The following is a 12,901-nucleotide window of genomic DNA, read 5'->3' on the forward strand; positions in this document are numbered from 1 at the left end:
AACTTCCGCGGCGACAGCTGGCGGGGGGGGGGGGGGGTAAACGCTGGGCGAATCATTCGACGTTGTAACGTAATGATTCCGGAGGAGAGGAGAGCGAGCACGGTGTGTTCAGGAGCGTGAGGGCCGGTTGAAAAGCGCGGAGGAATGCCGATGGTCGATCGTGCCTGTTATTTCATCTGGAGAACCTCGTGACACCGTACGCGCCGAGTGGCGAAAACAAAAACAGGAAGAAGGTTACGCTGATACACTCGAGTGCAAGTGTCTGGTCAGTTGTTTTTCTTTTCTTGTTAAACTTGTGTAGTCTTTATTTTCATCGCGATAATTCGCTCGATTATCTCTTATACAAAGTGAGTACATATACAAAACACATGAGGCTCTCCGTAAATGTGTATTTATATATATATATATATATATATTTATATATAATATCCCCTCTCTCTTTTCATCCTCCTCTAATAATATGTTATACAATTCTACCTTTCGCGTATGTTTATCTCTCTCTTTCTCTCTACCTTTCTTCCACTCTTGCACGCTCTCTCTCTCTCTCTCTACCTTTCTCTCTCTCCCACTCTCTCTCTCTCTCTCTCTCTAGCGCCTCTTCCTCGCACGAGCATTCTCGTGAACAACGAAACCGGAAACACGTCTGGGGACTTTATGCGAGACACGCTTCTGCTTCCACGAATCGATCGTGAGCACCGCGCGACAGTCGGACACGAGTCTATCCGTCGTGACCTCGGCGAATTCGTCGACGTAATTGTCACTGTTTTGTGCTCTTCCTTTCTTTTATACGGTTTCAGTTATGACGAACTGCGCGGAGGAACTGGGGAGGATTCGCGATCCCTGACACCTGTAACGCGCAGTACAGGTGCGATGGGTTCCCTGCAATACCTTCCACTGTATACTAGTACTTCAACACTTTAAATGGCGCGTGGTATTGTTGAAGAATGCCCCTTCCACGCGACTGCCTCTGCCAAAAAATAGTTCCGTACAAAGCGTGGAAAGCACACTCCATCCATGCTTCGGTTGTTTTCCACGGTGAACATTGGGTTAGTGCTTTCGATGCTTTTTCAGAGAATATCGTCGCGAGCGCCGGGTATGAATTCGTGGCTCGCTGGTGCCCGCATCGGAAGCTAGAAGTCGTTATCGATTAAACGCCAGAACGACTCCTGAAAACGTCCCGAGAAATCTTTATCAATTATTCTGCCGTGCTGTGCGAAGTCGTTGTCTGACGAGTCAGTGGCGTCTGTCGGTTTGTAAATCATGCCTGAAGATGGCGAACTAAAGCGTAGGTGCAGGGAATTCTCGTTATAAGCTCGTTTAGATTGTGCGTTGTATGCTCGGTCGCTATTCCTACCGTTTCTTGGAACACCTCGGGTGTGAGAGAACCCGAGAGTGAGCGACAGGGGACGAAGGAGTCGAATAGTCGACGCTACGCGTTGTAAGCTCGCCGCCGGCTCCGAGCGCGGAGCTTATAACGAGAATTTACTGTATGTAACCATATCACAGAAACACGCACAGTGGTCTGGAGTTAGGAATTTGGTGATACTTGTCGATATCCTTTGAACTATAAAAGATTTTGGGAGGAAATTTGCGCCAAAAATAGGAGAAAATTGTTCCCTTGATGCATAACTCTGTTAGTGTAAAGAATCTCGCAAATTTTCTTTTACCGCAGTCAGCATTATTCTTTAATAAATTCTTTACATTAGTTACCAATAAAACACGATTTTTTATCGCACAAGAGTGCTCTTTAATTTAAATAAAAATGAATTTGGCTACTTTCCCCTAGTATCCGTCTTTCCTAATAACTTGGGTACAAAAAGTTTCCCCAAAATGTGACTTAAACCACTGAAAAGAGTTCCAAATAAAGTGCATTGAATTGTTTTTATAAAAATTAACTTTAAAAAATTGAAAAGAGCATAATTAAGTGGCCATAAAAAATATTAAGTTATATATCTTCAAAACAGGATAATAATTCTTCCCCATTTTTCCGCCAAATTTCAATCCGATATATATTATAATTGAAAAGATATACACAAACGCCACCAAATTCTTAATTCCGGACCACTGTGCGACGCCAGGAGAAGTGTTAAAGTACCTTCCACTGCCTTTCCCTACACTCTCTGTAAAAATTACTACGTCCCACAATTATTGCACTCAAATTGCCTAAAAAGATCGAACCAAGTCAATCCCCACTTGAGTGCCGCTACAAACAATGATAGCCAAGCACCTCAACTAGCTAAACAAAAAAATTACTACCCATGTGATGTGTCGTCTCCCCTCCCAACATCCAAACCACCGATTCCCCTTGCCTGCGTTCCTACCCCAGAAAAATGTAGAAGGTAAAAAAGCAGCGTAAGCCAGCAAACTCGAGGAAGATATTGCACGAGCGGTTGGCCTGTCGCGCGAGCAAGGAAACCGGAGCGTGTGACGTAAGATCGATACGCAAAAACGTGGGAGGAGGCGGCGGCAGAGTGGGGGGGGGGGGGGGCGGCGAAGGGGGTTAATCGTTGCGGTGGAATCCGCAGGAAGAGGAGAAAGAGAGGAGGCGGAAGTGTCCCTTTTTCGTTCGAACAGCCGCCGCCTTGTTCGCGGCGGCGACACGGAGGACGAGGGAGCCCCGTCGGCTGGTCGATCGCCGGGAACTAGGAGGCGTCGAGGACCTTCCCCTCCCACTTCTCCCCAACATCCGCGGCTGTCGATTAAAAATTAAGACCGTTGGAGATTCGGAGACGCTTCGGCCCGTGAAAATTCATCTCGAGGCCCCGTTCCCTCTACCCTGCATGCTCAGTTCGACGCGTGACTCGGTACATGTATATATAAATGGGCGCGATAATGACAAGCTGTTGTGCTACTTTGTTCCAGTTCCTATTCGACTGTTCCTCCGGAACGACGCGCTGAACCCTCTAACCACTACCGCGAGATCCGCCCCGCTTCTCGCGGGCTCCTAAGACACTGCTGACGCTTAAACGTACGTGCGCGCTAAGCGACTCGATTACTCTGCTCCTTTCCTGGCCGCGGCTTTCGTCGCGCTCCCGGCGAGAACTTAAGTACTGCGAAGCTCTTGGATTTCACGCCCCTACTGCGGTGATTAGCTAAAACGAAAACAGAAACTGTACATTACGCGCTGGCTCGGCGGCGTCTAGACTCGTCAAGGGACTGTGCGCGGGGGCGTCGACTCGTCTCGGAAAATAATCGCCGTGCAATTCGTTATGTCGATGATTCGTTGAATATCCCTGGCTCCTGAATTCCCTGTTAATTTCCTATCGACGGGGGGGGGGGCACGAAGAATTCTTCGGGGGTCGCGGGGCTGCCTGCGTTAATATCAAAGAGAACGACACAGAGGGATCGGGAAGTTCGACGTATATATATATTACAAATCGATGGAGCGATCGACAACGATGACCGGAGAAGGATCCGTTGGGGCTCGGGGCCTCGTCGTCGATCGCGGACCTGGCCCGAGCGTGGGCTAGCCGATGGTCTGTCGTCAACCTTTCTGCTACCGTGCTCAGTGGATCCTAGAGTATCTGGAAGAGCTTCTTCAGCTCCACCATCAGCTGCCAGTCGGTCTTCACCAGGTCGTCCCTGAAGTACTCCTTGCACGCGTCTATACTCTGCCTGCTTATCTGGAACAGAGAAAGAGGACCGTTGTTGGTAACGATTGAGGAACTTCGAACTCGGAACTTTCAACTTTGTGGACTTTCGTTGAATTTAGAGTGAGAAGGGTTTCGAGAAGTTTAGGCAACTCGGAGCTTTGTGGACTTTCTTTGAATTTGGGGTGAGAAAGGTTTTGAGAAACTTAGGGGACTTGGAACTTTCAACTTTGTGGACTTTCTTTGAATTTAGAGTGAGAAAGGTTTTGAGACACTTAGGGAACTTGGAACTTTCAACTTTGTGGACTTTCTTTGAATTTAGAGTGAGAAAGGTTTTGAGAAATTTAGGCAACTCGGAGCTTTGTGGACTTTCTTTGAATTTGGAGTGAGACAATTTTTTAGAAACATAGGGAACTTGGAACTTTCAACTTTGTGGACTTTCTTTGAATTTGGGGTGAGAAATTTTTTGAGAAACTTAGGGAACTTGGAACTTTCAACTTTGTGGACTTTCTTTGAATTTAGAGTGAGAAAGGTTTTGAGAAACTTAGGGAACTTGGAACTATCAACTTTGTGGACTTTCTTTGAATTTAGAGTGAGAAAGTTTTTGAAAAACTTAGGGAACTTGGAACTTTCAACTTTGTGGACTTTCTTTGAATTTAGAGTGAGAAAGGTTTTGAGAAATTTAGGCAACTCGGAGCTTTGTGGACTTTCTTTGAATTTGGAGTGAGAAATTTTTTGAGAAACTTAGGGAACTTTCAACTTTGTAGACTTTCTTTGAATTTAGAGTGAGAAAGGTTTTGAGAAACTTAGGCAACTCGGAGCTTTGCGGACTTTCGTTGAATTTGGAGTGAGAAATTTTTAGAGAAACTTAGGGAACTTGGAACTTTCAACTTTGTGGACTTTCTTTGAATTCAGAGTGAACAAATTTTTGAGAAATTTAGGGAACTTGGAATTTTCAGCTTTGCGGTCTTTCTTTGAATTTAGTTTGAGAAAGTGTTTAAGAAATTCAAAGAACTTGGAACTTGGAGCTTCCAACTTTGTGAACTCTCTTGAATTTAATTTGAGAAAATTTTCGAGAAATTTAGTACCCTAAGAACTAGAATGTATATAGAATATATCCCTCCACCACTACTCTATTATTCAAACTTACCACTACCCTCAAAGCTCGCACGTGACACTCCAAGTGCGGGAAAAGGAGAAACCGACATAGATGTACTCGAATACAAAGGATCCCCTTTAGCAAAACTATCGACAAGGAAGTGAGAAAGGGGGGAGGGGGATGAGGGAAATTGTCAATGCGCCAGGTCGGAGAGCCAGTAGGACCGCTCTCCCGCATCGATCGTCCTCTCCTCGCCTACGAATAATTTCCTTGAATCGGTTTTCGCGAGGACAGGCGCATGCCCGCGCTCGCGCGCGCCTCCACACACGGGTCCATTCACTAACGTAACGCTTTACAACTGTTTCCGCCCCCACTCCCGGCCGGAAGTCCCGTTTCATTCATGGATCGGTCACAATGGTGGTTTTACGCGGCTATTGAGGACGCCTGCCTCCCGCCACGCCCCTGCTACTTCTCCCCTCTCCCTCTCATTCTCACTCCCTCCCTTCCGTCCACTCCTACCCCTTAGTTCCTCTCTCCCTCTCGCTCCTTCTTTCACACATACACACGCGTCACATGCAGCTCTCCCTCCGTGTGTAATTCTTTGCCACTCTCTCTCCCCCTCTCTCACTCTCTCTCTCTCTCCCTCTGTCACATCACAACTCTGTCTTCGTCCTGCACGTGTGCATGCATGCAGACACCCCTAACTCCTTCGCTCTCGGTCTCTTTCTACTTTCGTCTCTATCTCCGCGTAATATTGCACGATCAGCAGAGGGTCCTCCGAAGAGACCTTTGCCGAAGCTTGGATATAAAGTCCCTGGCGAGTTCGATGGCTCGGCGAGTTTCGATGCTCGATGCAATCTGATTGTGGATACCTCGGGCGGGTTTGCTTGCGCAGGGACTTCCAGGATAGTAGATTTAAGGGGCCATGCTCTGTCAGGAGGCCGAAAAAAGGGTGGTCTTTGGAAATTTTTTACGCAAAAGCTATAACACATTTCTCGAAAAATCTTTTTTCCTTTTAAGGATTGCATCTAGTACTGTGTATCGTATTTTTTTTATTTAAAAATATTTATTAATAACTAAGTTATTCTTCATCACTCGATAGGTTCTCTAAAAAAAAGGCTTCTGCGGTGACCACTGCTGCTTGAAAGCCGATCGTCTAAAATAAAAAATTCAAAAGAATTTACTTATTATATTATATTATCTAGTATTTGAACGAAGGTTTCTTCGAAATATTGATTTGGGAAAAAATGGCTGATGTTTAAAGTAAAAGTTTCAATTTTTATCATAAATCGTGCCTGATTTTCGTGAATTAAAAGAAAACTAAGCATCGGATAAAAAAAGCCTTCGTTCAAATACTAGACAATATAATATAATAAGAAAATTCTTTTGAATTTTTTATTTTAGATGATCGACTTTCGAGCAGCAGTGGTCACCGCAGAAGCCTTTTCTTTTACAGAACCTTCGAGTGATGGACAATAACTTAGTTATTGATAAATATTTTTAAATAAAAAAATTACGATGCACGGTACTAGATGCAATCCTTAAAAGGAAAAAAGATTTTTTGAGAAATGTGGTATAGCTTTTGAGTAAAAAATTTCCAAAGACCACCCCTTTTTTCGACCTCCTGACTGAGCATGACCCCTTAATATTGAAAATTGGATAGTTTGGGAGTCAGGGAGGCACCGAGGATCATTGGGAGTGGAGTGGAGTATCGAAATTGAGTTGATATCGAATTTGAAGGGAATGAGACTACGTATGAAGGGTAAGGGGGCAGCAAAACAGGAAATGCCACAAAACAACGTCTTTGGAAAAATTAAGTTTTAGTACTGTAGTCCATCAGTAAAGAAACAAGGTTCAATAAATTTAATTTTCTTATATAATTTTCTTCTTAAATAATTTCTTGTTTTACATTGAAAACAGAAGCTTGTACTTGGGCAAAGACATTCCGTGTTTTGTTCCAGTGCAGAGTGAACATTTCCTGTTTTTAAACAGTATACCAAAACTTTAACGTTGTCTTACGGGGGTAATTGAACTTTGTGATCCTTTCTGATTCGATAGTTCTGTAGTCCCAGTTGCCACCAACAAAATATGCTATAAATCGCGAAAAATGGACATTCAGAGTTTTTCCCTCTTGCCCTTCATATGTACTGTTTCACTGCAGCTACATCTCCGTATGAGAACTTGGAAATAACGAGCAATTTAGAATTCTGGTAAAGATGACTCGGTGCGAGTAGCGGAGCATTTAGCAGGAGGACCACTTCCTCTGCCTAACCAGCTCCAATGAAAGCTCCTACTACTTTCTGTGAGAGACAGTAATTGTACCTAATAAATTCCAAAATTCTGAAGACCAATGTTCCACCTCCAAACACCGCATCCTCCCCACACAAAACCACCCCAAATAAAAAATTCAACAGCTATTTAACCACACAGCTCCAAATGAAAGACAGTATCTAATTGTAATAAATTCCCAATTTCTGAAGGCCAATGTTCCACCTCCAAACACCGCATCCTCCCCACACAAAACTACCCCGAAAAAAAAATTGGGGAGCTATCTAGCCACCTCCTCTACTTGCCCCCAAACATCCTCCAAACAACCTCAGACATCCTCCGTCGTCTAAAATTAGCGGAAACTCGCTCGATGCTGGTACCACGGATGAGGGGACGGGAGCACGGAGGGGGAGTGTCGCGAGCGCGAATTCCGCGCGCGGAATCGTCCCTCCACAAATCATCGTGGGAACAAGGCAATTCCGTAGAATCGATTCTACGAAGCGAACGGTAACGACGACTTCCGCTCGCCTTGGGGCCATACAAAGACGCCGAAGCAGGGACGAGCCTGTGTGCCTACGCGGCGTCCTCTCTCTCTCCCTCCGGCTGTGCTCGAGCGCGCGAGTACACACAACCGGAAAACGCGGAGTGGGAGGAAAGAAGAGTTGACACTGCTGGGACGCCGAACATGTAAAACGGTGTACACCGCTGCGCCTCCTTGTGGGCGAACAGTGGCCCACTGTCGATCTTGTTACATACGCTAAACCGCTCGATTGACGGGAGGGCCGTGCAGGTTTCGTGAAGTTGAATTTGGAGTGAAAACTTCACATCGAATGCACGGGGGGTTTATAAGACTTGGTGTGAAGTTTAGGATGTGGAAGGAGGATGTAAGTAGGACACTGTTTTCAAAATGTATGTGTTCACATGTGTCACGAACGCCAGTGTTGAAGAATTATGCTTGGGGACTCACTGGCCCCTATCCCATCTACTTTTCAATCATCCTCCCAAACCAATACTTCTCAACGAAATGAAAGGCAACTAGGATACTATTTTCAAACTATCTGCATGTTCCTAAGAAACTTTAGAGTATTACTCTTGGGGACTTACTGGGCCCTATCCTCTCCACTGTCTAATCTCATATTAATACGCCTCAACGAAATTAAATTCACACGTTTCATCTGCATATTTCTCACAAACTCCGGAGTTGAAAAATTGTACACTTGGGGACTCACTGGCCCCTATCCCATCTACTTTTCAATCATCCTCCCAAACGAATACGTCTCAACGAAATGAAAGGCAACTAGGATACTATTTTCAAACTATCTGCATGTTCCTAACAAACTTTAGAGTTGAAGTACTACTCGTGGGGACTTACTGGACCCTATCCTCTCCACTGTCTAATCTCATATTAATACGCCTCAATGAAATTAAATTTACACGTTTCATCTCCATATTTCTCACAAACTCCGGAGTTGAAAAATTGTACACTCGGGGACTCACTGGGCCCTATCCCCTCCACTTTCAATCTCCTTCGCATCCCAATACGTCTAAATGAAATGAAATTCACACATTTCATCTTCATATTCCTCACAAACTCCAGAGTTGGAAAACTGTACACTTGGGGACTCACTGGGCCCTATCCCCTCCACTGTCTAAGCTCCTTCGCATCTCAATACTCCTCACCACCTAACCAAACGGAGTGAAAATCGATGGCCCCCTTGCTCCGCGCCCCAAGGCCCACTAGATTTGTCCCACATAAACCTCATACATATAAGTCAAGTTTAACTCAGACTCGAGCTTCTCTGACCTATCAAGGCCAAGGCCCCGAAGGAGCATCCTAGCCTCTTCCTTCCATTAAAGCATACACGCTGCTCGTCGATTCGTAGTCGACATCCAAAGCGGAAGGCGGAAAAGAACGAGGCGTGGAAGGACGGGTCGGGGTGGGGAGGGAAGAAAGAAACGGGAGGTTCTGCGAACAGCGGAAGTCGACGGTGGACGGGCCCGATCGTTGCCGGATGTGCATCTTCCTTTTTCGACCGGAGCCTCGCATACTAACGAGGATCGTTTCCGTCTCGCTCGGCCGCTGATTTTGATGAAACTGCGAAGCTATGCGAATCGCCTACCGGAGGGGGCAGACAGGCGAGCGAAGACGAAACGTCACTTCTCTTAACGAAATTTCATATCGATCAGGGACCCAGCCACCTGTCGATCGAATTCCTTCGGGGCCAGCTGCCTCAACAAAACGCTGAAACGTTCGCTTTTGAATTTTATCTCGACAGACCTCCATGGTGGGGAAATTAAATTTTCCTTTTTTTTTTGGGACCGTTATTCGCGAAGACCCCGAGGTCCACGTGTTCGTTCATTCTTTAGAACGGAAGTGGAACGTTTTAGTCGGTTGAACATTTTATCAAAGAATGAGCCAAGAAGTGGCCCGTTTTTGACCCCACGATTTTGCAACTAAATTTGGTGCCAAATGGTACCTTATGATGAGACATCAATCACAACAAATTTTCAAAATTCATTAACGTGACTCAGCTGGAAAATTTGCTGTGGTTGATGTTTCATCTTTAGGTAGTATTTGGCAAAATTCAGTCCCAAAATCGTGGGACCAAAAAAAATGGACAAAACAATCCCCTCACTTTTGAGAAATTTTTTGAATAAATATTCTTTGAATAATTCGTTAAAAGCTTACCTTGCTGACCATGAAGTCCTTCTCGGTGAAATGACGGCCAAACATCTTCGGCGCCTCTCCAGGTATCGGCTCGATTTTCACGCAGACCTCTTGACCCTTCCTCGCCGACTCCACCGGCTTGTGATTATACTCTATGGTTGTGACCATGCCCAAATCCACGAACTGAAAGATCCAGAGCAAACAGATGCAACTGTTATTTCTAAAAAATCTCAAATTCAGGCTTTCGAAGTAAATGGCATTTGTCTTCTCTACTTATATCCACCATGGGTTTTGAATCTTTTATATATATATATATTTTCTGTTCAAAATTTGGACAGAATAATCTCTAATCGAACGAAGGGAGGGTGACTTCCATCGCGTTGAAAGTATTTGCCAAACGAGTCTAATGTCTCAGAAATTTTCAAAATCTGCAGTATCAAGTCTTCCGAAATTTTCAAGATTCCAGTAATATTCCTAGATGGACCATTTCCAAACCCATCAGTATCTCCAAGCGTTATCAGCTCCTCAACCCCAAGCTTCTTCCAAACCTTCCCTCAAAGTTCATCCAGGAGAAACTCATAAGGGAACATCTCAAAGTAGCGATCTTAGCTTTGGTACAAAGTAGGTCTAATAAAAAAATTTCACTTGCATGTTTTCTAACTACCATCATCCAGTCAGAGATGGGAAAAATGTTAATGAAAAAAAAAATCGTCTAATGAATAAAAGTTATTACAAAAAAATTATTGTTGAAGGAAAATTAACTTTATTCGCCAAATAATCTAAAGTCAAAGGGGTGAAAACAGCCCTCACTGAGGTTCAGAAGCCTGTTTAGTCGAATATCTCAAAAAGCATTACAGACACAAAAACTATTTACCCGACAAACTTGTGCATTATTTAATGAACAACTCAGCTACAACATCAAATTCCAAAAGATTCAATTCGTGTAAATAACACATAAAAAATGGCCCTTTTCTGTTAATTTTTCTGCTCAAATCTAGATTCATCATTTAAAAAATTTATTTACTTACAGTGGCGGACGAAAGAAAGTTTGCAACTTTTAAAATCTTATAACTTTCTTAGAATTGGTCGAAACGACAGGAGTTATTTTTTTAGAAGCTAGAAGGATTAGTTTGCTAAGTGACGTGCTCCGTCATTTTGAGAACAAATTATTTTCCGACTAATTGCAATTTTTTTCTCAAATCGACGAAACACGTCACTTAGCAAACTTTCTCTCGTCCGCCACTGTATATACCCCAATACAAAATGCAGACAAATTATATTTTTGATTTTTGATTTCCACTTCGCGATGCCCTCCTGTCGAAATCAAAGGATCCCCATCGCAAGCCGGAGTCCCTCGCAAAGTTTCGAAAGCGATCGCCAGATTTTTCCCTGGCTCGCACGGTTTCGCAGGCCGGCTGTCTTTTCTCTCGATCGACGAGCGTCGTGTGTCTCGTTGCGTGGGCATAGCTCCGCCTATGCATTCCATTCCGCGGCCGGAAGTCGAGAGAAAACCGAGTACCTGAGCATTGCGCGTCGTCAGGGCCGCTTTGGACGTAGGTACCCGCTTGCTCTCCGTCGCTGAATACCGTCGAGGATCGATGGACCGAGTAGGCAGTCGTATGTACGCGCGCACGTAGGCCGCCTGGATCTTGTGGGCCGACTTACACGGAGTGGCCTCGCAGTTTTTCCACCGTTTTCACCTTCCATCCATCCACAACGATCAAACGCCACGACGAGAAACTACGTTCAAACCGACGAATGTAATTTGCGTGCCTCTTGTAACTCGAACGTAGCTTGGAGAATAGTTCGAGGTACCCATCGTCGGTTTTATTATCAACGAGGTTCTTTGGATTCTGGAGCACCCTATAGAATGGCGCGCAGAGGCAAGAAAGCCCGTGCATGTCGCTTAAGAGTCTTGTTATTGCGGTAACACCACCTGCAGCTGCAAGAGCCAGCGCCAAGTGGGCGACAAACCCGGACGCGACTTGGCGCGGAGACACGCACGGATTGACGCTTGTGTTTTGAAACGACGAATAATTAGGGATAACCCGATCGCCGAGCAACGCTCACGTTTTTCTCGGGTCGCTGGCACTCCATGGGTGAGGGTTTGCTTTCTTCGTAGTTTCCGTGGGATTAACAGCAGCTAAATGTGTAGAAGAAAAAGCGAACCTCGGGCGATGGGATTCGAACCCGAGATCCGCGGGTCTCCTCTGGGTGCTACTTACAAGGGAAGATCCCGAAACCGGAAATTCAAAAAATTCTGAAACTTTGTGGATATGTAGGGAATTTCCTCCTGATTACAACGCAATTTTTTTTGCTGCCCAAAATTATACTAATGGGGTGAAATTAACCCCTGAAGATTCGGCTATTTTTCCATTTTATTTTCTAACTCGCAATCTGTAAGATATAGAAAAGAAATTTCAAGACAAAAGTTACTTCTTTTAATTAGATCTGTCAAGTGGTAAAAGTTTTATCAATTGTTTAAACGATTAGAAAAAAGTTATAAACAAAAATATTAATAATGAAATCTGAACTGGATGTTTTAATAATTATGAAACAGCATAATCCATATTTTTTTCCATACAATTTCAACCTTTGTTGTATCGGGGAAATATGCTCCACGACAATCGAATAACTTTTGGATTCCATTGTAACGTACCTTAAGGGAGAACACCACTATGCTGGCCGGAAAAGTAAGCCATTTTTAAGAATTTTTTTCAGGAATAATTTACAGTTTTCATACAAAAATTTCTTTTCTATCTCTTACAGATTGCGAGTTAGAAAATAAAATGGAAAAATAGCCGAATCTTCAGGGGTTAATTTCACCCCCTTAGTGTGATTTTGGGCAGCAAAAAAATTGCGTTGTAATCAGGAGGAAATTCCCTACACATCCACAAAGTTTCAGAATTTTTTGAATTTTCGGGTTCGAGATCTTCCCTTGTTAGGCGTGTTACCAACTCCCCCAACGCCAACACTCCGAAGTTACTCTTTTCTCAACTCTATTAATATCGAAACCAACGGGGCGCCACTTATGAACCAATCCAAAGGGATTACCCGTAAATAAATAAATAATAAAAATCGCAGTTTAGGGAAAGTCGTGAGACTGTGGAAGAGATTCAAACCAGTCGAATCCTTCCTTCTTTGAAAACCCCAAAAATTGAAGAAAAAAAACCGAAGCTTAATGGGTACAATAATATAGGAAGATTCTCTTCATTTCGTTTGACAGCCTGTTTTCGCGCGTCCACGTGGCAATCTTTGCTCCTTCCATTGTCCAAT

The 12,901-nt window shown here is 44.1% G+C and overlaps 1 protein-coding gene across 1 annotated transcript in view; it reads right to left on the reverse strand.

The window, feature by feature from the left end:
• Positions 1-270: 270 nt before the first annotated feature.
• The window catches only part of Eif5b (eukaryotic translation initiation factor 5B), a 50,178-nt gene continuing 37,547 nt past the window's right edge, over positions 271-12,901 (reverse strand). The window contains exons 15-16 of the mRNA XM_076830677.1: positions 9,647-9,808; positions 271-3,623 (exon numbers count right to left, since the gene is read on the reverse strand). Of these exons, the coding sequence (XP_076686792.1) occupies positions 3,516-3,623; positions 9,647-9,808 (270 nt within the window). The 3' untranslated portion in view covers positions 271-3,515. The remainder of the gene's footprint in view (positions 3,624-9,646; positions 9,809-12,901) is intronic.

Source organism: Andrena cerasifolii, chromosome 2 (assembly GCF_050908995.1).
Source record: "Andrena cerasifolii isolate SP2316 chromosome 2, iyAndCera1_principal, whole genome shotgun sequence".
In the NCBI taxonomy this organism is placed as follows: Eukaryota; Metazoa; Arthropoda; class Insecta; order Hymenoptera; family Andrenidae; genus Andrena; species Andrena cerasifolii.